Source organism: Rattus norvegicus, chromosome 10 (assembly GCF_021556685.1).
Source record: "Rattus norvegicus strain SHRSP/BbbUtx chromosome 10, alternate assembly SHRSP_T2T, whole genome shotgun sequence".
NCBI lineage: Eukaryota > Metazoa > Chordata > Mammalia > Rodentia > Muridae > Rattus > Rattus norvegicus.
The window spans coordinates 73,579,784-73,601,490 of NC_141543.1; the positions used below are offsets into that span (position 1 = coordinate 73,579,784).

Sequence of the window (21,707 nt, forward strand, 5' to 3'; positions counted from 1 at the left end):
TTAGTTATTCCTCTGCTGGGAATTAATACCCAGAATACACAAAGGGCTCTAAACCAATGAACAACTCCATCACTAAAGAGATAAATAGACCGTCTCCAAACAATACAAATAGCCAAGAATTCCACGAAAATGTTCACCGCTCTTATCCATACTGCATTGCAAACTCAAACTACAGCCACACTGTCCCCGCCCCAGTCAGAAGGCCTCGTCAAATGATAGCAAACGTGGCTGAGGATGTGGGGAAATGAACCCTTAAACTCTGGCAGTGATATGAGCTAGTACAGCCACGGCAGCAATCAGCGGGTACCACGTGCTCATCCAAACTAAAAGACAGAACTGCTGTATGGTCCAGCCACCTGTCCCCCAGCAGCTATCGCCGTGGTGTTTCCAGCTTCTTGATTTCTGCTGAAGGACACTTACATTGAGCTTCTGTATTACGTAAGGCAACATCTCCATGCGCTTTCCATTCCCATTTCTCTAATGCTGACGTTCAGCGTCCTTTCACGTACCTGTTACTCTATATCAAAGGGACACTCCTATGGAATTACCTCCCTTACCTCTGTTTAGACACAAGCAGGTTACAAATTGTCAGTAAATTTAAAATATTAGCATTCCTTCCTAATCTTCCTTGCAATTACACTACACCTGAGGCAAAGGAGCAAGTTCCAAGCTCTAAGAGCTCTCATGGTTTTAAAAGTAAATTCCTAAATTTAAAAATTAACATATATTAAGTGGTTGTCATCTGTTTGTTTTTTTTTTTAATGTAAAGATTTGCTTTATTTCTATTGGGGGAAGGAATAGGATAGACATAACTGTTATCCACTCTGCTGTCTACTGTGTACACACACCCACACAAATATATATGCATACACACCAAAAGGTACCCCCCACACACATAAAAACAAAAACCACCCTCAAACTGTACCAATAATTCCTATTTTGACCAAAATAATCGATCCTGGGAAGAAGTGCAAAATGCAAAATCCAATGACCAAGAAATGCTGTGCAAACAGCATCATTAATATTTATATTACGGAGCTAATAACAGGTGATGTCCTCTGTGTCTGTAAAACTTTGGAGCAACAGCGCCGACTGTTAAATCTAGTCCATGCCAACTTCCAAAACCCAGAGGATTTTAGTTGGTTTCATTTTTTGATGCTTCATCAAAATTTCCTACAAGATCTGGAACATCATCATCCTCTTCCTCAATGACTTCTGGTTTGGTTGCTTTCCTATCCAACACTTGTCGTGGGAACTGTTCAGCTAACTTTCTAGGGCTCATTAAGCTGTCAGCACCAAGCTGACTTTTCCAGGAAGCATTTCTGTGATTGGTTTGGCTTCTGTATGACCAGTAATTGCAAAGGTGTTAGCAGAGAGGGAAGCTTGGACTTTGGGATTGTTGAAATGAATAACTGTTCCATTGTCTTCAATCATGTCCACCTCTTTAATACCCGCTCTATTGTTCGCAGCCAGTTTCTTTAGTGAACTCTGAAGTTTTTTTGTCATCAGCAGTAGCTGTCCTGTGCACCACCTTCTTCTTCCTGCGAGCTGTCCCCTTCCCCCCCATCAGGACCTGAGCTAGAAGTTTGACTAGCTTTTCTTGATCCGTGCTGTTGGTAAATCTGCAGTGGGGAGAGTCCCCCAACACCAGCATTCAGCGAGAGCAAGATGGCTACCTCAGCTCCATCTCTTAAGAGGGGCAGTCTATCTTACCTTTACTCTTAACGGATTCAAAGGAAAATCAATCTAAAGTGAAAAGGAAGAATAATCCTTAACCTTAAAATCCTATACATAGCATGGCAGACTTACTGCTACTTAAGAAGCATGGGGTTCATACCCGCCACGGACAGAGCTTGCTTACCATCTTCGATAGCATTTTTGACCGCACGAAGTCCATCTCTTAAGGCATCCTTGATCTGTATGAGCGTGTGCTTATTTGGTCCTTTGACCAACAAGGTAACAGAGAGAGGGTTTACACAGTCCTCAATAAAAGTGAACTTTTCTTCGCCCTAACCAATGACAAGAAAAGATGTAACTTTAAGGTCTGGGGTAGCTTAGGGCTATGGGTGATAGAACACTTTACCTAGCAGGCATGAGTTCCTGACTTAGATCTTAGATCCCCAGTCACACACACACACACACACACACACACACACACACACACACACACACTATAACTTTTGATTCATTATATAATCACACTCCTATAAAATAACAATGTCATCATCAAATTCAAATCTATTTTCTATTAGAATCCAATCTTCATGTGAATTTTTTATCAAGTATTTTAAAGTGGTTAAACTACCCCACCATTTGAGGAGTTTGGGTTACAGAGACAGTTCAATACCAGCCTGGGACACAGAGCAAAACTCTTAGCATTTAGGTAAAACTGTAAACTCTGTCCTGTCAGACCTCAAGATGCAAAATAAAATTAAAAGGTATAAAATGCAAAAAAAAGGGTTTAGGAATCAAGTTATAAATAACTGCTATCACAGAAATACTCACCAATGTGTACTCAAATACAAGGCCAGCATGCCCCAAGCATTCTTCACTCAGGTCTTCAAGGGAGTTTACAGCCAATCCTCCACAAGCAAGGGTAAGCCTGGAATCACATTATGCCACTCTTGCTTTGGTTATGGAAAACATAAAGCTAATTTTTTTTTGGCATGATCTGGCCTCAAACTTATAGTGATGCTCCCACCTCAGCCTCTTAAGTATGGGGACCACCTATGAGCCACCCTGCCCAGCTAAAGCTGACGTCGTAAGGATGAAGCGTATCTAACACAGACTCACGATGCAGCATTGTCTGTGTGGGAGCAGACAAATGAAATGGTGTGTTTGCCAGGTACAGTATAATAAATAGTTACCATTTTTATGGCAAGAACGCTTAAAACTAGGTTTGGTTTTTTGTTTGTTTTAGTAATTTTTAATAATACACAGAGTCCAGGCAGAGTAGTTTGCAGGCCTTTAATCCAAGCACTAAGGAAGCAGAAGCAGGGGGATCCCTGTGAGTTCAAAGCCAGCCTGGTCTATATAATGAATTCTAGGCAAGCCAGGACAGCATCTGAGATCCTGTCTCAAAAACAGACAAAATTATTAACAGCAGTCACATGCCATATAACAAATCCTTTGACCAATATCTCCCAAACTCTTCATCTTCCCTAACAGTCCAACCCGCTACAACTATCATTCTCATATCTGGAGATTCAGTAGTTTGGGTTTTTTTTGTTTTTTTGTTTGTTTTTTGTTTTTGTTTTTGTTTTTTTGGAGCTGGGGACCGAACCCAAGGCCTTGCCCTTGCTAGGCAAGCGCTCTACCACTGAGCTAAATCCCCAACCCCGATTCAGTAGTTTTTAAATTCCAATGCAAGCGAGACCATACAGTGTGGTAGTTGTGTGTGCCCATGTGCGTGAGGGTACAGTCACCCATGCATAGGTGGGCAGAGGTTCACATCAGGATGTCTTTTCTCAGTCAATTCTCTGTCTTATGTTTCTGAGGCAGGTCTCTCACTAAACGCAAAGCTCAGGTTTCACCTAGAGGATGAGCAGCAACTCCCAGTGCTGGGGTGCAGGCATTCAGCACTACTGGAACTGGTTTTCATGTGGGTTCTTAGAATCAGAACGCAGGGTTTCACACTTGCAGAGCAAGTTTTAAGCAAGATTAAAAACTTTTTTAAATGAAAATCTCCCTTTGTAGAATAAGCTTATGAATTGAATGCTTTTAAAAGAGTTTATTTTATGCATATGAGTGTTTTGCCTACGTGTCCGGATATGTACAATGTGGTATGTGGTGTCCTTTGAAGCAAGAGGAGTGTGTCAGAGCCCCTGGAACTGGGGTACTGGACAGTTGTGAGCTGTCGTGTGGGTGCTAGAATCCAGAACCCTAGCACTTGAGAAGGGAAGCAAGTGCTCTTTAGTGCTGAGTCTCTGGCCTAGGCTTGGTTTTAGATAGCACAACTGCTTATTAACATTAACAACAAAATTTAGAACTTTCTGATACCTTGCTCAGAAGTGTTTATTATGAGCTACACAGAATATACATGAGATGACTGAAATTTAATCTGTCAAAAACTCATAGGAGGGGGACTGAAGAGAAGGTTCAGTGATTAACACTCATTGCCCTCCCAGAGAATATGAGGTTCTAGCACCCAAATCAGGTGACTTACAACTACCGGAGGATGCAGCACCTTCTTCTGGCCCCTGGGAGCACACACACACACACACACACACACACACACACACACACACGAACAAACACACGCAAATACACAGGAAGAGAAATTGTTTGGGGGAAGGGTTGTTTAATTTGTTTAGTTTTGATTTTTTTTTTCAAAAACAGGGTTTCTCTGCATAGTCCTGGCTGTCCTGGAACTCACAATGTAGACCATGCTGGCCTCGAACTCTCAAAACTCAGAGATCCCCCTGCCTCTGCATCCCCAGTGCTTGGATTAAACTCATGGGCCACCATGTCCAGTAATTGTTTTTTTTTTTTTTTTAAAGCAAAACTTCGAAAGCTTTGGGGTCAATGCCTAGAATTACAAACAAAAGGACAGCAGCAGCACGAGCAGCGGAAAGCACATCAGACGCAGCCTGCACTCACCTCTCGAGATTCCTTCTTTTCGCCCTGCGAAGAGCCACGATGTTATGCTTTGCAAGCATTTCTAAGGAAACCGGATCGATGCCCTGTAGTCAAGTTAACACAGAAGTTATGTGGCTTTTGTTTTACACCAGGCAAATGCTCTACCACTGAGCTCTACTCCTAACCTCTAAAAATGTAAGCCAATATTCCTCAAGTGTTTCTGTCTCAACACCACTTCACATTCTTAAAATGCAAGAAGAATCCATGCTGGCATGGTGGCACACACCTGGAATCCCAGCACTCAGGAAGCTGAAGCAAGGGAGGTCCAAAGTCCCAGGCCAATACAGACTACACAGTGAGTTCCATGTCAGCCTAAGCTATGTATCGGGTCATATCTGAATCAGATCATAAAGACAGGGGCTAGAGAGATGGGTCAGTGGTTAAGAGCCCTTGCTGATCTTTCCAGAGGACCCAGGTTCAGTTCCCAGCACCCATGTGAGTTGCTCAGTACTGCCTGCAGCTCCAGTTTCAGACATGCATTCCTAAACATACATAAAAAAGGAAAACATTTTATGGGGTTCTTATATCTTTTTTTTTCTTTTTCTTTTTCTCTTTTCTTTTTTTCAGAGCTGGGGACCGAACCCAGGGCCTTGTGCTTGCTAGGCAAGCGCTCTACCACTGAGCTAAATCCCCAACCCCAGGTTCTTATATCTTAATTGGGCTATTTATTCATGCCTGATTTTGTAAAACTGTATGGTTTTCTGTCATTTAGAGAGTCCTGGTTCATTGAGCTGAGCTCGTGTCACTGTTGGCAACACACTCTGTGAGGCGTCTTCCTTGGAATGGTAGGGTTGCTAAACTTGCTTTTCAGGAAAAGAAATCCAATGAACAACCTGCTTTAAATAACTATAGTTTATCTGTTGGTCCTTCTTTTAACCAAAAGTAGATTTCCATGAAAAGGTAGCTAGTTTAGCTCAAAATCCAGTTACACAAAGGCTTTCTTCAAGACAACTATCATGTTTTGCTACACACAAGTGATTCGAGTATATTTCATATTCTAATCACACCAAATTATAAAAGAATACTCAAATACTGATGTTTAGTAGAAATCATTACAGTTAACATTTCAAAACATTCCTTTCTTTAAAAAGATGTGTGTACAGTATGTCTGTAAATGGGTATGTGCACCTGAGTGCAGGTATGTGGAGGCCTGAAGGCATGAGGTCCCCTGGAGCTGCAGCCCCAGGTTGCTGTGAGCTACACAACCATGTGAGTGCTGAGAACTGAACTCAGATCTGCACGAGCACTGCACGTGCTTCACTGCAGAGCCACCAGTCCAGACCTGTCATCAAGACACTATCCTTAAGTGAAATGTCCTTTCCCTCAGTGCTGTGGTGATAGAGAGCACGGTGATGAGCACTCCTGGTCTTGAGGAAGAATTCGGCAGCTCTACCTTCCCTTACAAACGTCGACGCAGTGCAAAAGAGCATCATTAGGATGAAAAGAGTCTCCTCCCCACGCTCCCTGAAAGTGCTGTAGGGTTGCTGAGGGTCAACAGGTCACACAGAAATGCTGAGGTACAGTGGCAAGCCCTTGAGCTGCCCGCTTCTCTCTCACCTTTTGATTAATGACAACAAATCCTTTATTGGACTCAGCACAGACTTTCTGCTTTAGGTCTATTATTTTCTGCACTCTATCTTCAATAAATTTTCTTTCAGCTTTTACCAATTTCTCTTTCTCTTCTACAGTCTTATAAAAGAAACCAGAGCTCACTTCTCTGAAGGATTAATAAGAACAAGTTAGTAAACCAGGTATGGAGGTTAAAGCAAGAGGTTCACAAGTTTGAAGCCACCCAGGGCAATACAAGTCCCTTTCTCAAGAAAATAAACACAAACAAACAAACAAACAGGAAAAGTTAGTAAAGGTGGGAGTAGGAAAGAAAAAGATTATTAAACACATTCAGAGAAAAGAGAGCTGGGCATGAGGGCTCATACTTGTAATCCCAATAGTCAGGAGACTGAGGCAGGAGGATTGCATGTTTGAGACATTCCTGGACTACAGAGATGTGGGTGAAAGAAGGAGGTCTTGGCGGGGAGGGGGAGGGGGGATATGGAAATAATAATTTAAAAAAATAGGGTTAGAGAGATGGCTCAAGCTAAGGGGACCTGAGTTCAGTTCCCAGCACCCATGCCAAATGACTCACAGCGTCAGCTCCAGGGGATCAGTGCCCTCTTCTGGGCCTCTTTGGACACCGTCACTCATGCACATACCCACACACAGATACAAGCACATAATTAAAAATAAAAATAAATTACAGCAAGGAAATGTTAAGGGAATTTCAAATATTACGAAGACAATTGGCACGCACGTTTTTTCATACTCTAGTGACACATTGCAAATGAGGATGTACGCATCTTGCACCTGCTTCTTCATCCTTGGGTGACGGGCACCATGGTCCAGAACCAATCCTCGGACCAACCTATTAAAACACATAATATTTCATGGAATACAAATTCTCAAATTACAACTCTATTCAAAGCTGGAATCAGCCAGGACACACATTGTTTCCTTGTATAGCTTCAAATCTAACATATAATTAGCAAAATTAGAGAAAGAATCTGTTTTAACAGTATGACCATAGGCAAAATGAAAAGCCAATCCAGAATCACTCTCTAAGTTACACAGCTCAAAAATAGGAGTAGCTGATCAAAAGGTAGGCACACAATGAATTTTTCAAAATAATTATATAGAATAACTAATCATTGTTAACCTAAATGTCCAGCACAATGGGATATTGTTCAGCAAATAACGGCCCAGCTATTCGATGGTTATAAAAACTATGTAGTAACATAAAAAATATTTACAGGGATAACCAATAAGTACAAATAACCCATTGTATACTGTATGTAAAACATGATCGCAACTTTTCTTTTTTTAAAAATGTTGGCAATTAAAGGAAAAACCCCATAGTTGAAATGTAGCTTGGTTGATACAGTGCATGTGTAGCATGACTGAGATTCTCCATTCTTTGATTCCCAGGACCACAAAAATAAATACATAAGGGCTGAAGAACACTTGCTGCTCCTGCAGAGGACCTGATTTTAATTCCCAGCACCAAGTAGGAACTTACAACCAAGGGATCTGATGCCCTCATCTGGCCTCTGAGGGAGGCAGCAGGCATGCAGGCAAAACACCCTTATACACAGAACAAATTTTTTAAAAACTGAAACAATAAGTTGATAGGTAGGTAGGTAGGTAGGTAGGTAGGTAGGTAGGTAGGTAGGTAAAGAAGTAGGTAGGTTATATCCAAAATATACAAAGAACTCAAGAAGTTAGACCGCAGGGAGACAAATAACCCTATTAAAAATGGGGTTCAGAGCTAAACAAACAATTCACAGCTGAGGAATGCCGAATGGCTGAGAAACACCTAAAGAAATGTTCAACATCTTTAGTCATAAGGGAAATGCAAATCAAAACAACCCTGAGATTTCACCTCACACCAGTGAGAATGGCTAAGATCAAAAACTCAGGTGACAGCAGATGCTGGCGAGGATGCGGAGAAAGAGGAACACTCCTCCATTGTTGGTGGGATTGCAGACTGGTACAACCATTCTGGAAATCAGTCTGGAGGTTCCTCAGAAAATTGGACATTGAACTGCCTGAGGATCCAGCTATACCCCTTTTGGGCATATACCCAAAAGATGCCCCAACATATAAAAAAGACACGTGCTCCACTATGTTCATTGCAGCCTTATTTATAATAGCCAGAAGCTGGAAAGAACCCAGATGCCCTTCAACAGAGGAATGGATACAGAAAATGTGGTACATCTACACAATGGAATATTACTCAGCTATCAAAAACAACGGCTTTATGAAATTCGTAGGCAAATGGTTGGAACTGGAAAATATCATTCTGAGTGAGCTAACCCAATCACAGAAAGACATACATGGTATGCATTCATTGATAAGTGGCTATTAGCCCAAATGCTTGAATTACCCTAGATGCCTAGAACAAATGAAACTCAAGACGGATGATCAAAATGTGAATGTTTCACGCCTTCTTTAAAAGGGGAACAAGAATACCCTTGGCAGGGAAGAGAGAGGCAAAGATTAAAACAGAGACTGAAGTAACACCCATTCAGAGCCTGCCCCACATGTGGCCCATACATATACAGCCACCCTATTAGACAAGATGGATGAAGCAAAGAAGTGCAGACCGACAGGAGCCGGATGTAGATCGCTCCTGAGAGACACAGCCAGAATACAGCAAATACAGAGGCGAATGCCAGCAGCAAACCACTGAACTGAGAATAGAACCCCTGTTGAAGGAATCAGAGAAAGAACTGGAAGAGCTTGAAGGGGCTCGAGACCCCATATGTACAACAATGCCAAGCAACCAGAGCTTCCAGGGACTAAACCACTACCTAAAGACTATACATGGACTGACCCTGGACTCTGACCTCATAGGTAGCAATGAATATCCTAGTAAGAGCACCAGTGGAAGGGGAAGCCCTGGGTCCTGCTAAGACTGAACCCCCAGTGAACTAGACTGTTGGGGGGAGGGCGGCAATGGGGGGAGGGTTGGGAGGGGAATACCCATAAGGAAGGGGAGGGGGGAGGAGGGGATGTTTGCCCGGAAACCGGGAAAGGGAATAACACTCGAAATGTATATAAGAAATACTCAAGTTAATAATAATAAAAAAAAAAAAAAAGAAGTAGGTAGGTAGGTAAAGAAGTAGGTAGGTAGGTAGGTAAAGAAGTAGGTAGGTAGGTAGATAAAGAGGTAGATAGGTGGGTAGGTAGGTAGGTAAAGAAGTAGGTAGGTAGGTAGGTAGGTAGGTAGGTAGGTAGGTAGGTAGGTAGATAAAGAGGTAGATAGGTGGGTAGGTAGGTAGGTAAAGAAGTAGGTAAGTAGGTAGGTAGGTAGGTAGGTAGGTAGGTAGGTAGATAAAGAGGTAGATAGGTGGGTAGGTAGGTAGGTAAAGAAGTAGGTAAGTAGGTAGGTAGGTAGGTAGGTAGGTAGGTAGGTAGGTAGGTAGGTAGGTAGGTAAAGAAGGAGGTAGGTAGGTAGGTAGAGGACTCTAAGAGTATGATTAGATTTGGATGGTAAGAATACAGACCAGGGGCTATTTTTAGTTTTCCAAATATATTTTTTCTAGAGTAAATGTTTTCATAACTTTATAAAAGTCACTTATACACATTTAAGTGGTAGCATTTCTACTTAATACTCTCTTGGACAGTTTTTTTTAAGAATTATTTGTTGCATGTGTGAGCATGGGCATGTATGCGCCACAGTGCACATGTGGAGGTCGGAGGACAACTCTGGGGAGTCAGTTCTCACCTTCCACCTTCACAGTCATGCTCTCACCTGTTGCTTCTTCCACTGAGCAGCGTACTCCAGGCTAGCCCATGCATTCAGCCTTTTACATCAGTTCCAGGGATCAAACACAGGTCGCCAGGCTTGTACACAGTTAACACTTTTACATGCTAAGCCCTCTCCTTGTCCTGGCAGAATCTTTTATGAATATGTATGGTGCTAGGGATTGAACCAAGGCCTGTACATTTTAGGTCAGTCCTCTACCACTGACCCTTAAGAACTGTTTATGTCCAATTGTAAAAGTGTCTTTTGTTTGACTTATTTGACTGATATAATTGTTCTGGAAGCTTCCAGCATCTGTACAATCTTATCTAGGCCTAGAATGTTTTCAGTCTCTGAGACTTAGTGCTGAATAAGCTCACCCTTCCTACTTCTTTCTGGACTCTGACTGTTCTGGCTCAAAACTACTTTCCACACTGACTGATTCAAAATGGCTTCTTTCAGCTTCTGACTGAATTGTTCTGCTTGGCCTTATACTAACTTTGGCAATATAATCCTCTGGCTCATTCTCATTCTCTGGCTCGTTCTGTCTTTACCTCTATCTAGCTCGTTCTCTCTGCAACCTGTCTCCATACAACTATCCAGCTTAAACTGCCGTCTCTCTTCTCTCTTTGTGCTGCTCTCTCTTAAGTAGCCTCTTTTCTCTCTGTCTTCACAAGAGTTGGGCATATCTTGTTCTGTCAAATCTTTCTCTGATTTGTCACTTTGTCTGCCTCTCGATAAGACGTCACTTTCAAACATGGGTGCCTCCTTCTGTAAACTAACTTTTCCTTTATTGTTTGAGATTAAAGCTATGTGCTAAGGGAGTGTCTGTATTCCAGCCAGAGTAGCCCTGTTACTGGATTGAAATCCCTCTACACTCAGTATTTCCTAAGTACTAGAAAAAAATATTTTTATCCAGGCATAGTAGCACACTCCTAAGACCTCGGTACTTGGGAGGCATAACCAAGAGGATTGCCACAAATTTGAAGTAAGCCTTTTCTACACAGTGAGTTCCAGGCCAGCCTGAGCTTCAGAGTAAAATCCTGTCAAGAAGGAAGGAAGGAAGGGAGGGAGGGAGGGAGGGAGGGAGGGAGGGAGGAAGGAAGAGCATTTTATAAAATGTCCAACATAAGATATAAAGGAGCTTTCACATTTTTAATCTGACTAGAATACTAACTCCCAAATGAAGATGAAGATACCTTACGTAGGAAGGGAAAAAAAGGTATAAATTCAATGTTCTCTACTTTTCAAGCTTCTGTCACGTTTACTCTCCTCATCCTCAGAGAATAAATATGCTGCTTTGAGAAAATAGAAACTAGGGCTGGAGAGATGGCTCAGAGGTTAAGGGCACTGACTGCTCTTCCAGAGGTCCTGAGTTCAATTCTCAGCAACCACATGGTGGCTCACAACCATCTGTAATGGGATCTGATGCCCTCTTCTGGTGTGTCTGAAGATGGCTACAGTGTGCTCACATAAATTAAAAAAAAAAAAAAGAAAGAAAGAAAAGAAAATAGAAACTAGACCAGGCTGTGGTGACACACACCTTTAATCCCAGCATTCAGGAGGCATGGACTCAGATGGAATTCAGTGAAATTCAGTGAGTTCCAGGACAGCCAGGGCTACACAGAGAAACCATGTCTCAAAAAAAAAAAAAAAAAAAAAGACAAGTCCTCAGCAGTCCCTTGTTTGTTAAAACAGAGAATCCCTCTCCTCACTCCATTCCTGAGTCCCCTTCCAGCACAGAACGCTGGTCCTATTTCACTTCTTTTCCTTACAGCCACACTCTGAACTGTCTCCATTTGCAATTCCTCCTTGAATTGTAAGGGTTCTCTAGAGGAACAGAACCAAGGGGATGAATACATTAGTTAAAGAATTTATGAAGTCAGCTTTAAAATAGGAACAACACCTGAGAGCCGAGAATCGGGGAGTTACTTAAGATGGGGTGCCTTGGTAGTAGTCCCAAAGGGGCTATCTCTCACTGAGGGGAGGAGCGACCTGCAGCGGCTCAGTCGGATGTGGGCTTAGCTCAGAAGGGTGCTGGAAAGTCACCGGCCCAAGTCCAGAATGAAAACGTACAAACTGCTTCTGGTATTGACAACAAATCAGAAGCTGAAACAACAGGACAACAATTGATTCGAGGCCAAAGGGAGGCCAAAGGCTGGATGCTCTTCCTCCTGATGCACCTGTTCATCTGTGCTGTTCCCAGAAGGTGCCCACAGTCAAGGTGAGTCTTCCCAGGTCCATCAAGGCCATCGGGACAGTTCTTAGGAGGGGCTTCCTGCTCAGGTGATTCTAATTTGTGGCAAGATGCCATCAAAACCAACCACAATACACTCGGTCCCTTTCCGTTCTCTCCTGCTTGCCTTCAGTCGGACTTTCATCTCTGCCTCTCTACTGCAACAGTATACCGATCGCTTTTCAATATACTTGAAATTTTTCCTCATCCTGCTTGGGTGCTGAGACACGCCTCTTTGACCTCCCCGATCACCCATCCTCAGTCTCCCTTGGTGAATTTTTAGCTTCTTTTCAGTTTCTAAACAAGTTTCCAACATTCAGGCTTCTTTTTTTTTTCTTAACTGATTAGGTCAATTTATTAAAATAGTCGACTCAGGCAGCCACGATAGTAACTTCAGCCTCTGCTCCCCGCTCAATGCTGATGGAAGTAATCACTTAACGATCTCAGGACTGTCTAAATCAATGAGTGGCTCATGGACTGGGTCAGTCAATGCGTTGCTCACAGATTCTCATTTGGAAATGATCCCATGCCTTAGAACCTTCACTGCAAGGTGTTTTTCCTGTAGTGATTGCTAGCGTCGTCGTGGTAGGTGTGTGAACTGGCCCTTTCCTTTTAGATTCTTTGATCATGGCTGCTGAGGATGATTTGAATTTGGTAGATCAACAGTTCCAACTCTACCGGCATCTTTCTATCTTTCTGGTATCTTTTTTAAAAGTGCATGGATTTTTGTTTGTTTGTTTGTTTTTTGTTTTGTTTTTGTTTTTGCCTGCATGCATCTCTGTGCACCAGGTACATGAAATAACAGCAGAGGCCAGAAGATGGCAATAGATACCCTAGAACTGGAGTGGGTGCTGGGAATTGAACCCAGGTTTTCTGGAAGCCCAGCCAGCACTTGAAACCCCTGAGCCATCCCTCCAGCCCCATTTCTGGTATCTTTAAGAATCATGGTTGCAGCCTGATAATAACGATTCTCAGATATGTATTTCTCATCCTCACCTCTATTCTGAACTCATTCCAGGATCGCAGCTCATGTCATCCACATGAAGAATAGATCCTCTCCTCATTTAAGTCTCTAGATATACTCTTATAGGTATGCCCAGAAGTTTGTGTCCCGGGCCATTATAAGGGCACCAAACTGACCATCAAAATTAACTATCACATGGTTACATTCCAATATACCATCATAAGTTGAAACTGTCATGTCTAATGCATTTTTTTAAAGATTTATTTATTTTATTTATATGAGTATACTGTAACTGTTTTCAAACATACCAGAAGAGGGCATCAGTTCTCATTACAGATGGTTGTGAGCCACCATGTGGTTGCTGGGATTTGAACTCAGGTCCTCTGGAAGAACAGTCAATGCTCTTAACAACTGAGCCATCTCTCCAGCCCATGTCTAATGCATTTAATCCCCTAACCTTCCCACCATCATCATTGAGCAATGCTGGATAGAGCAGGGTACTGAGTTTGTAACTCCGTGATTGCAGGGTTAGCTGTGAGCTACTTCCTGTTCACTCCACTGCTCGGTATCCCAAGAAAGTATCATACAATATATATTGCTGGGGGAGAATCAAAACGTAAAATTCAAAGTACAGGTTCCCCTGAATGTCTATCACCTTCACACCACTGTAAAGTTGGTGAACTGAAGTCGGGAATCCTCTATGACTCTAAGCCTAGTTTTAATCACAATAAAAGCACCAAAAAGTGAAAAGGAAAGCAAACCAGCATTTGGCAAGATGCCTCGAGCAAAGTACACAGAGAGAAAAATCTATGTGCTGAGCGGTGAGCAGAGGAAAGTACATCAGTGCCCCCTGTCTGAAGGAGGCTCCGTGGTTTCACCTCCGGTCTCAGTGACCCGCTGTCACACAGAGAAACATTAACTAAGGAAGTGCATGAACTTGCAGAGTCATCCACAGAGGAAAAGGAAGGTAAAAGAGAAGCTGAGCCGAATGTGTTAGCTCCAGGCCTGCTGGCAAGGGCCAGGGAGAAAGAAGGTTGAGCACTACTTAGACATCCACTGGGGAGCCTGGAAAACATCTCCAGCTGATAAGTGGCAGAGAGCTGCCGTCTCAAGTGGGGCTGAGATGGTAAAGGCCGTAAACATCAAACCAAGTTGAAATTATGACGATAGAGCTTCGCAGACTCGGTATGAAGTAGCAGTAGTATCAAGTGGGATTTTAAAGAACAATAACGAGATCATGCTTCAAGGAGGAGTAAATGGGGATATTAGCCAGAGCAGAGATATTAAAGCCAGAGTCCTACAAGTTACTATAAATTATATCATTTCTACTAATTGAAAAATAGTAGAAGTGTAAAATTTGCAAATTAGTAGAGGAGAAAAATATAATGATAACACCAATAAAATGAAAAGTCAGTTAAAAGAAACATAGGACAGTGGCAAATGGGTAGACAGTAAAAAGACAGGAGACTTGAAATCACATATACTCTTAACAACGTTAAATGTAATAGATTAGCTATTTCAATTAAAGACTATCTGATTAATAATTTTGCTTGCCTCCAAGAAGTAAAACAAAATAAAAATGTCACTTACAAAAAGCAATCTTCTAAAATATAAGGACAAGAAGAATGGAAGCCCAACAACAACATATTCGACAGGCACATACCAACGGAGAGAAAGCTGGTGGGAGCTGGAGAGGTGGCTCAGTGGTTAAGAGCACTTGCTGCTCTTGCAGAAGTCCCTGGTTCAGTTCCCAGAAACACATGGGGAATCACAACCATCTGTTAACCCCAGTTCCAGAGGATTTGACGCCCTCCTGACCACTACAGGTCCCAGCTATGCACAGGTGGCACGTACATGCATGCAGACAAAACACTTATACACATAAGACGTGATTCTCAAAGATCATAAATGAAAACATATTCATAGCTGGGCTATGTGGGCACACACTTTTAATCCTAAACAGATGCCAGGGATCCCTGAGCTCAAGGCCAGCCTGGTCTATAGAGTGACAGCCTGGGCTACACAGAGAAACCCTGTTTCAAACGTGTGTGTGCGCACGCGTGCACGCACACACACACACACACACACACACACACACACACAAATTAAAAAGAGGGAATGGCAATTGTATCAACGTGGGATAAATTATACTTTTATACACCCTCAGGCCAGAGGGGGCATCAGATCCCCTTAAAGATAGTTGTGAGCCACCATGGGGTTGCTGAGAATTGAACTCAGGACCTCTGGAAGAACAGCCAATGCTCTTAACCACTGAGCCATCTCTCCAGCCCCTAAATTATACTTTTAAGACATTTCTAGGCCATCTGTTCACGTGTCCTGAGCCGGCCCACTGGAGTCTCCTTGCAGCAGCCGTCGAGAGCAAGCAGAGTCCGGAGCTGCCTTGGCGTAAGTCAAGGCTGGACAAGCTTTTAGGAAGTTTCTTCCGCTCTTTGACAGAGTATTGGTTGAAAGGAGTGCGGCTGACACTGTGACCAAAGGTGGCATTACGCTTCCAGAAAAGTCTCGGGGCTGGAGAGATGGCTCAGTGGTTAAGAGCATTGGCTGCTCTTCCAGAGGTCCTGAGTTCAAATCCCAGCAACCACATGGTGGCTCACAACCATCTGTAATGAGGTCTGGTGCCCTCTTCTGGTGTGTCTGAGGACAGCTACAGTGTACTTATGTATAATAAATAAACAAATCTTTAAAAAAAAAAGAAAAGAAAAGTCTCAAGGAAAAGTATTGCAAGCAACGGTCATGGCTGTGGGATCAGGCAGGAAAGGAAAGGGTCGAGAGATCCAGCCTGTCAGTGTGAAAGTTGGAGATAAAGTTCTTCTCCCAGAATATGGAGGCACCAAAGTAGTACTAGACGACAAGGATTACTTCTTATTTAGAGATGGTGACGTTCTTGGAAAGTATGTCGACTGAAATCACTGTTGAAATGGTGTCACATGAAGCTGCCCATTCCACTGATGCGCTAAACTATTTCCTCATGTAAATAATTTCCATGCATCCCTTTTATAATAAATGGATGGTGCTTAAACTGACAGCCATTGTCTCTGAAATTTAGTTTCACTGTACTGTTACAAACATTTCCAAATAAATAATGTAAATGAAAAAAAAAAAGACATTTCTAACCAGATCTGGTGGTACAGGTCTGTATCCCAGACACCTGAGAGGCTGAGACAGGAGGATCAGAAACTAAGACTTACTACTACATTGTGATTCAAGGCCAACCCTGGTAAATCAGTAAGACACCTATCTCATAATAAAAAGTAAGAGGAAAAGTATGGAGTAATAGCTCAGTAGCAAAGCATATGCAAGGCTTTTATTTGGATCAGTCCTCAATACTGGAAAAAAAAAGTCATTATTAGAGAAAAGATGGTCACTTTATATTGGTACAAAAAGTTGAGAGTTTGAAGAAAAATACTATAATAAAAGTTGGTCAGACTTAAAGCTGGGCATGGTGACATAAACTAATCTTGGCACTGAGGAGGCTAGGGCAGGAGGACCTAAGTTAAAGGCTAGTCTAGGCTACTTAGCAAGACCATATCAAAGAATAAACACAAGAACAATCCTGTATGCATCTAGTAAGACAGTTTGGGGGGGTTATTTGTTTTTCTTTGCCAAAGGTAGAACTTGGGACCTTAAAGATAATACTCAAAGGGTCTGTGCTCAGACACATCTCTAGGCCACGAGAGGCTCGAAATCTATAAAATACCCAGGCATGGTGACATAGCCCTTTAATCCTAGAATTCGGGAAGTAGGTGGATCTCTGTGAGGTCAAGGCCAGTCTCGCCTACATAGGGAGTTCCAAGCCACCCAAGGCTACATAGAGAGACCTTGTCTCAAAATATGTGTGATATATATATGTGTATGTATGTATATTTGTATGTTTAATGTACATTTAACATCTATTAACGCTGTCAAAACTAAATGAGGGGGGCTGGGGATTTAGCTCAGTGGTAGAGTGCTTACCTAGGAAGCGCAAGGCCCTGGGTTCGGTCCCCAGCTCTGGAAAAAAGAACCAAAAAAAAAAAAAAAAAAAAAAAAAAACCTAAATGAGGATATAAACAAATCCATGAGGATATTGCTATGATATTCAAAATGTTAACTTGTCACAGTAATTGGCAGAATAAGCCGTCAGAATATTAATCAGGACACTGAAGGTCTGAAAAACAGCATTAACCAAATTGATCCCTTGATAGAAAACTGTACAACTACAGCATACCTCCTTGTCGAGTACATAAAACATTACAAATAAATTCTCTCAAGCCAAGCTCACATCCTAGGACTCACAAGATTGATGAAAAAGGATTACTGTGAGCTCAAGGCCAGACGAGGCAATAAGCATACAACCCTGGCCTCCGGGAAAAAAAAACAAAAACCATAAAATAAACTAATTAATTGACTCTATACTTAAGCCTCTAAGCAAATCTCAACAGATTTCAAAACAATGAAATCTTATAGAATATGATGTCCCCTACCATTATATAATTGAACTAGAAATCAATAACTATTCTCCTATATATCTTGAAATTAAGACACATGTTTAAAATAGAAATTAGAAAATATTTTAAATGGATTGCATTTTCCAGCAAACCTCAGCCTGTCTGTCTGCCAGTGGAACAGACTCATAGCTATAGGAAAGCACTCAAACAAACAAAACAAACAAAACCTTCATTTTAAAGCCAACTCTTCCTGACAACAAGAATTTCTGCAGATATCCAGAAAGAGATGCAGAAGGGGGAGGGGAGGAGGAGACTGCAGGCTGCCTTAACTGCTGGCCAGAGGAGCAAACAGAACAAACAGGGCAGCTGAATGGTCTCAAACCGGATGAGAAACAAGGCACTGTTTCTTCTGTGCCTTCATAAAGGCTACACCGCTGGGCGTGACTCATGCCTGTAATCCCAGAATATGGGAAGCTGAGGCAGAAGACTGTCACCAACTCCAGACTAGGATGGGTAACAGAGATGTTTCCTCCAAAAAGTAAAACAAAATAAAAATGAATAAGCAAATAAAGAATGCAGAAAAAGAAAACAGCTGAATGTGGCCATTCCTGGAGAGTGGGTCGTCACTACAGAGCTGCTTTTCCTTGCACCTGTCTGTACTTTAACACTAATCTTGCCCTTAAGATAGTCTTGTTATGGAGCTGGAGAGATGGCTCAGCGGTTAAGAGCACCCGACTGCTCTTCCAGAGGTCCTGAGTTCAATTCCCAGCAACCACATGGTAGCTCACAACCATCTGTAAAGAGATCCGATGCCCTCTTCTGGTGTGTCTGAGGACAGCTACAGTGTACTTATATATAATAAATGAATAAATTTAAAAAAAAAAAAGATAGTCTTGTTATACCTAAACCACTCAGAATTCAAAGAAATCTGTAGAAGGCAAAGAAAACAGAAAATACTTTAAAAGTCATAATGCTCATGCTTGTCAGTTTGTGGTGGTGCAGGCTTTGATCCTAGCCCTTGGGAGGCAGAGGCAGGAGGATATATGGGAGTTCGAGGCCAGCCTGGTGCACAGAGCAAATTCCAGGATAGCCATGGGTACATAGTGAGACCCTGTCTCAAACAAACAAAAACAAACAAACCAACAACTGCACATGCTTATAAGTAATCACAGCACTCAGGAGGCTGAGATAGGAGGCTCAGAGGTCCCAAGATGGCCTGAGCTAGGCAGTGAAAGCCGGTCTCAAAGCCAAAAAATGAATAGAAGTTAAAGGATGTGGTTAAGGAATACTCTGAGGAGAACTGAAAGCCTCAAATACTGTTTTACAGGGCACTAAAAACAAAATACCTGAGTGCTATTTTAATAAGACAGAAGCAAAAAGCAAACATTAAAGAGAAGGGCATTAGGAAACAAAACACAAACAAACAAACAAAAGGCCTGTGTAAAATGAGAGGGGAGGTGGCAGGAGACAGTGGGGGTGGGGAAAATCCTGCAAACAGGATCTTTAGGACCTGTTTATTCCAAAATTTGAAGATTGAGATGAGATGGATAAATGGAGTATGTAGAAAGTGTTTGCATCCTAATCAAAGTAATCCACTGAAAACTCTAGTCGAATCGAAGTATAAATTAAACACATAATATATTAATGAATTAGTATTATTTTTAAAGGTATATTAGTTAATATTGACAACATTTACACCTATTTCTAGATAAAGTTTCTTTTTAAGATTTATTTATTTTATTTATGAGTACACTGTAGCTGTCAGACACACCAGAAGATATCAGATCCCATTACAGACGGTTGTGAGCTACCATGTGGTTGCTGGGATTTGAACTCAGGACCTCTGGAAGAGCAGTCAGTGCTCTTAACCACTGAGCCATCTCTCCAGCCCTTTTTTTTTTTTTAAGTTGTCTTAATTTGGGTTTCTATCGCTGTGAAGAGACACCATGATCACGACAACTTTTATAAAGGAAAACACTTAATTGTGGCTGGCTTACAGTTTCAGAGGTTTAATCCATTATTATCCTGGCAAAAGCATGGCAGTGTGCAGGCACAAATGGTGCTGGAGAAGGAGCTGAGAGTTCTACATCTTGATCCAGGTAGCAGGAGACACACACTGGCCAGACCTGAGCTTCTTAGACCTCAAAGCCCGCCCCCACAGTGACACTTCCTCCAGCAAGGCCACACGTACTCCAACAAAGCCACACCTCCTAAGACTGTCACTCCCTACGGGTCAACCATTCAAACACATGTGCCTCTGGCAGCTACTCCTATTCAAACTACCACAAACGTGAGATAGTATTTCAAGATTTGCTTCAGAATACTGTAGGTTAGTCCTAGCAGTTGGGAGGCAGGAAAAATCTCACATCTGAGTCTAGGCTACCCAGTGAGGTCTCATCTCAAACATGAAAAAAACTATCTGTAGGGAGGAGGCTGAAGAGGAGACAGAGAGGGGAACTGTAAGGCTGAAATTAGATTAAAAACTGAGAAAGAAAAAAAATCAGAGGTGCGTGAGAGATCTCTGCCCTGTATTTACATAGACTTGGAGTTGAATGTTCTAAAGAACTAAATCCTATGTCATCATGGCCCCTGTCAGCCCCCAAGCCTTGTCCTTTGCTTTTTCTCCTCAGCTATGCTGCAGGTACAATGGAACACTCCAAGGCCATGTCCTCTCCTCTTCCCTTCCCTTTCTTCCCCCCTCCCCTCCCCCCTCCTCCCCCCTTCCTCTCCCCTTCCCTTTCCTCCCCTCCCTCCCCTTCTGACACAGCCAGGTCCTGTTTCTTTAGAGGCCTCTTATCTTCCTAGTTCAGCGTATTAGAATGGCTTTCTCTGAGGGCTATAAGACCCCACCGGTGATTGTGTTTCAATCTTTAGTTTGATTTGAAATGTAAGCTTTTTGAGGAGAGCGTGTTCCACTTACTCCTCACTGCAGCACCTAGAAGTGACAGGCTCACTGTAGCTAACTCATGTGTTGGAATGAATGCATTGCCACTGAGTAAAGCTAATGACATCACCAAAAGCCAAATATTTCAGAACTTACTGCCAAAGTGTGGCTGTGGCGGTGGCTCAGCAGGTAACACCCCCGACAGCCTGAATTTGATCCCTGGAATTCACAAAGTGCTGAGGGAGATCATTCAACTTCCACAAGCACAAGCATGCTGTGGTATACACGCATGCACGCAGGCACGCACCACAAACACAGTCACGTGCACACACAGTGGGGGGCGATTTTTAGTTGTAAATTTCATGCTATTTACTGCGTGTCTGTTTCTGACTTGTGCCTCATCTCCACGATTTCCACCATGAAGAGATCAATAGGGATACCTGGTCTTCTAATAGCCAAGACAGAATCCACCACAGCCTGAAAGAGAAGCATATGAGAGGCAAATTACCTGGACTAAAAGAAACTCCTGGTCCGAGTGACCTATCACCAGACCAAACAGGGAAAGAAAGGGGTTCAAGCTTCAAAGTCAAAGGCTTGGTCACCAAGTACCACATGTGGCATACTTGTGTTTCTTAAAGTAAATTAATAATGCAGCATTCTACTTCAAATGGCAATGCCTTGTGACTTTGGTTATTATGAATTCGAGTTTCAGAAACGGCAGAGCTGAGGAACAACAATACACCAAACAATAACCACCCGAAACGAGACTTCTGGAGCTACCCAGGCAATTGTGTCTTTATTCTACATATAGTTTACCTTCAGAAGTAAATCAAATAAACATACATTTTCCAGATGGGAAGCGTGTGTGTGTGTGTGTGTGTGTGTGTGTATCAGGTCAATCTTGCCTCATTAAAGCAGCAGCCCTAATGACAAGACACACTGCCGAAACGGCCTGCTCATGTCTCACCTGATACCATCAAATATGGACCTCCAGGTTTAGCTGAATACACTGTCCAAGAGGTTTCACAAGAGATAAGCCACAGGAAGTGAAGTTCCTTCCAAATTCCGAGGCAGGTAATCACTAATGTGACACCTTTGGGAAGGTTAAAAAGACTGCTTCAATCAATTGAATTTTAAATGCTTGCCTTGTTTTAAGTTGTTGGTGGTGGTGGTAGTTTTTAAATTTAATTTATTTATTTTATGATATGAGTGTTTCCTCTTCATGTATGCCTGTGTGC

At 42.4% G+C, this 21,707-nt stretch overlaps 1 protein-coding gene and 1 pseudogene across 2 annotated transcripts in view; both read right to left on the reverse strand.

Moving 5' to 3' along the window:
- Cct6b (chaperonin containing TCP1 subunit 6B) overlaps positions 1 to 21,707 on the reverse strand; it is a 48,760-nt gene that overhangs the window by 15,649 nt on the left and 11,404 nt on the right. Inside the window, exons 5-10 of one of the 2 annotated variants that reach the window (NM_001014228.1) lie at positions 20,843 to 20,946; positions 6,947 to 7,057; positions 6,196 to 6,355; positions 4,600 to 4,682; positions 2,506 to 2,602; positions 1,862 to 2,009 (exon numbers count right to left, since the gene is read on the reverse strand). In NM_001014228.1, coding sequence (NP_001014250.1) covers positions 1,862 to 2,009; positions 2,506 to 2,602; positions 4,600 to 4,682; positions 6,196 to 6,355; positions 6,947 to 7,057; positions 20,843 to 20,946 — 703 coding nt within the window. The remainder of the gene's footprint in view (positions 1 to 1,861; positions 2,010 to 2,505; positions 2,603 to 4,599; positions 4,683 to 6,195; positions 6,356 to 6,946; positions 7,058 to 20,842; positions 20,947 to 21,707) is intronic. The other variant, XM_087573442.1, reaches the window with a different exon arrangement.
- Positions 1,095 to 1,563, reverse strand: LOC148003007 (transcription factor BTF3 homolog 4 pseudogene; annotated as a pseudogene).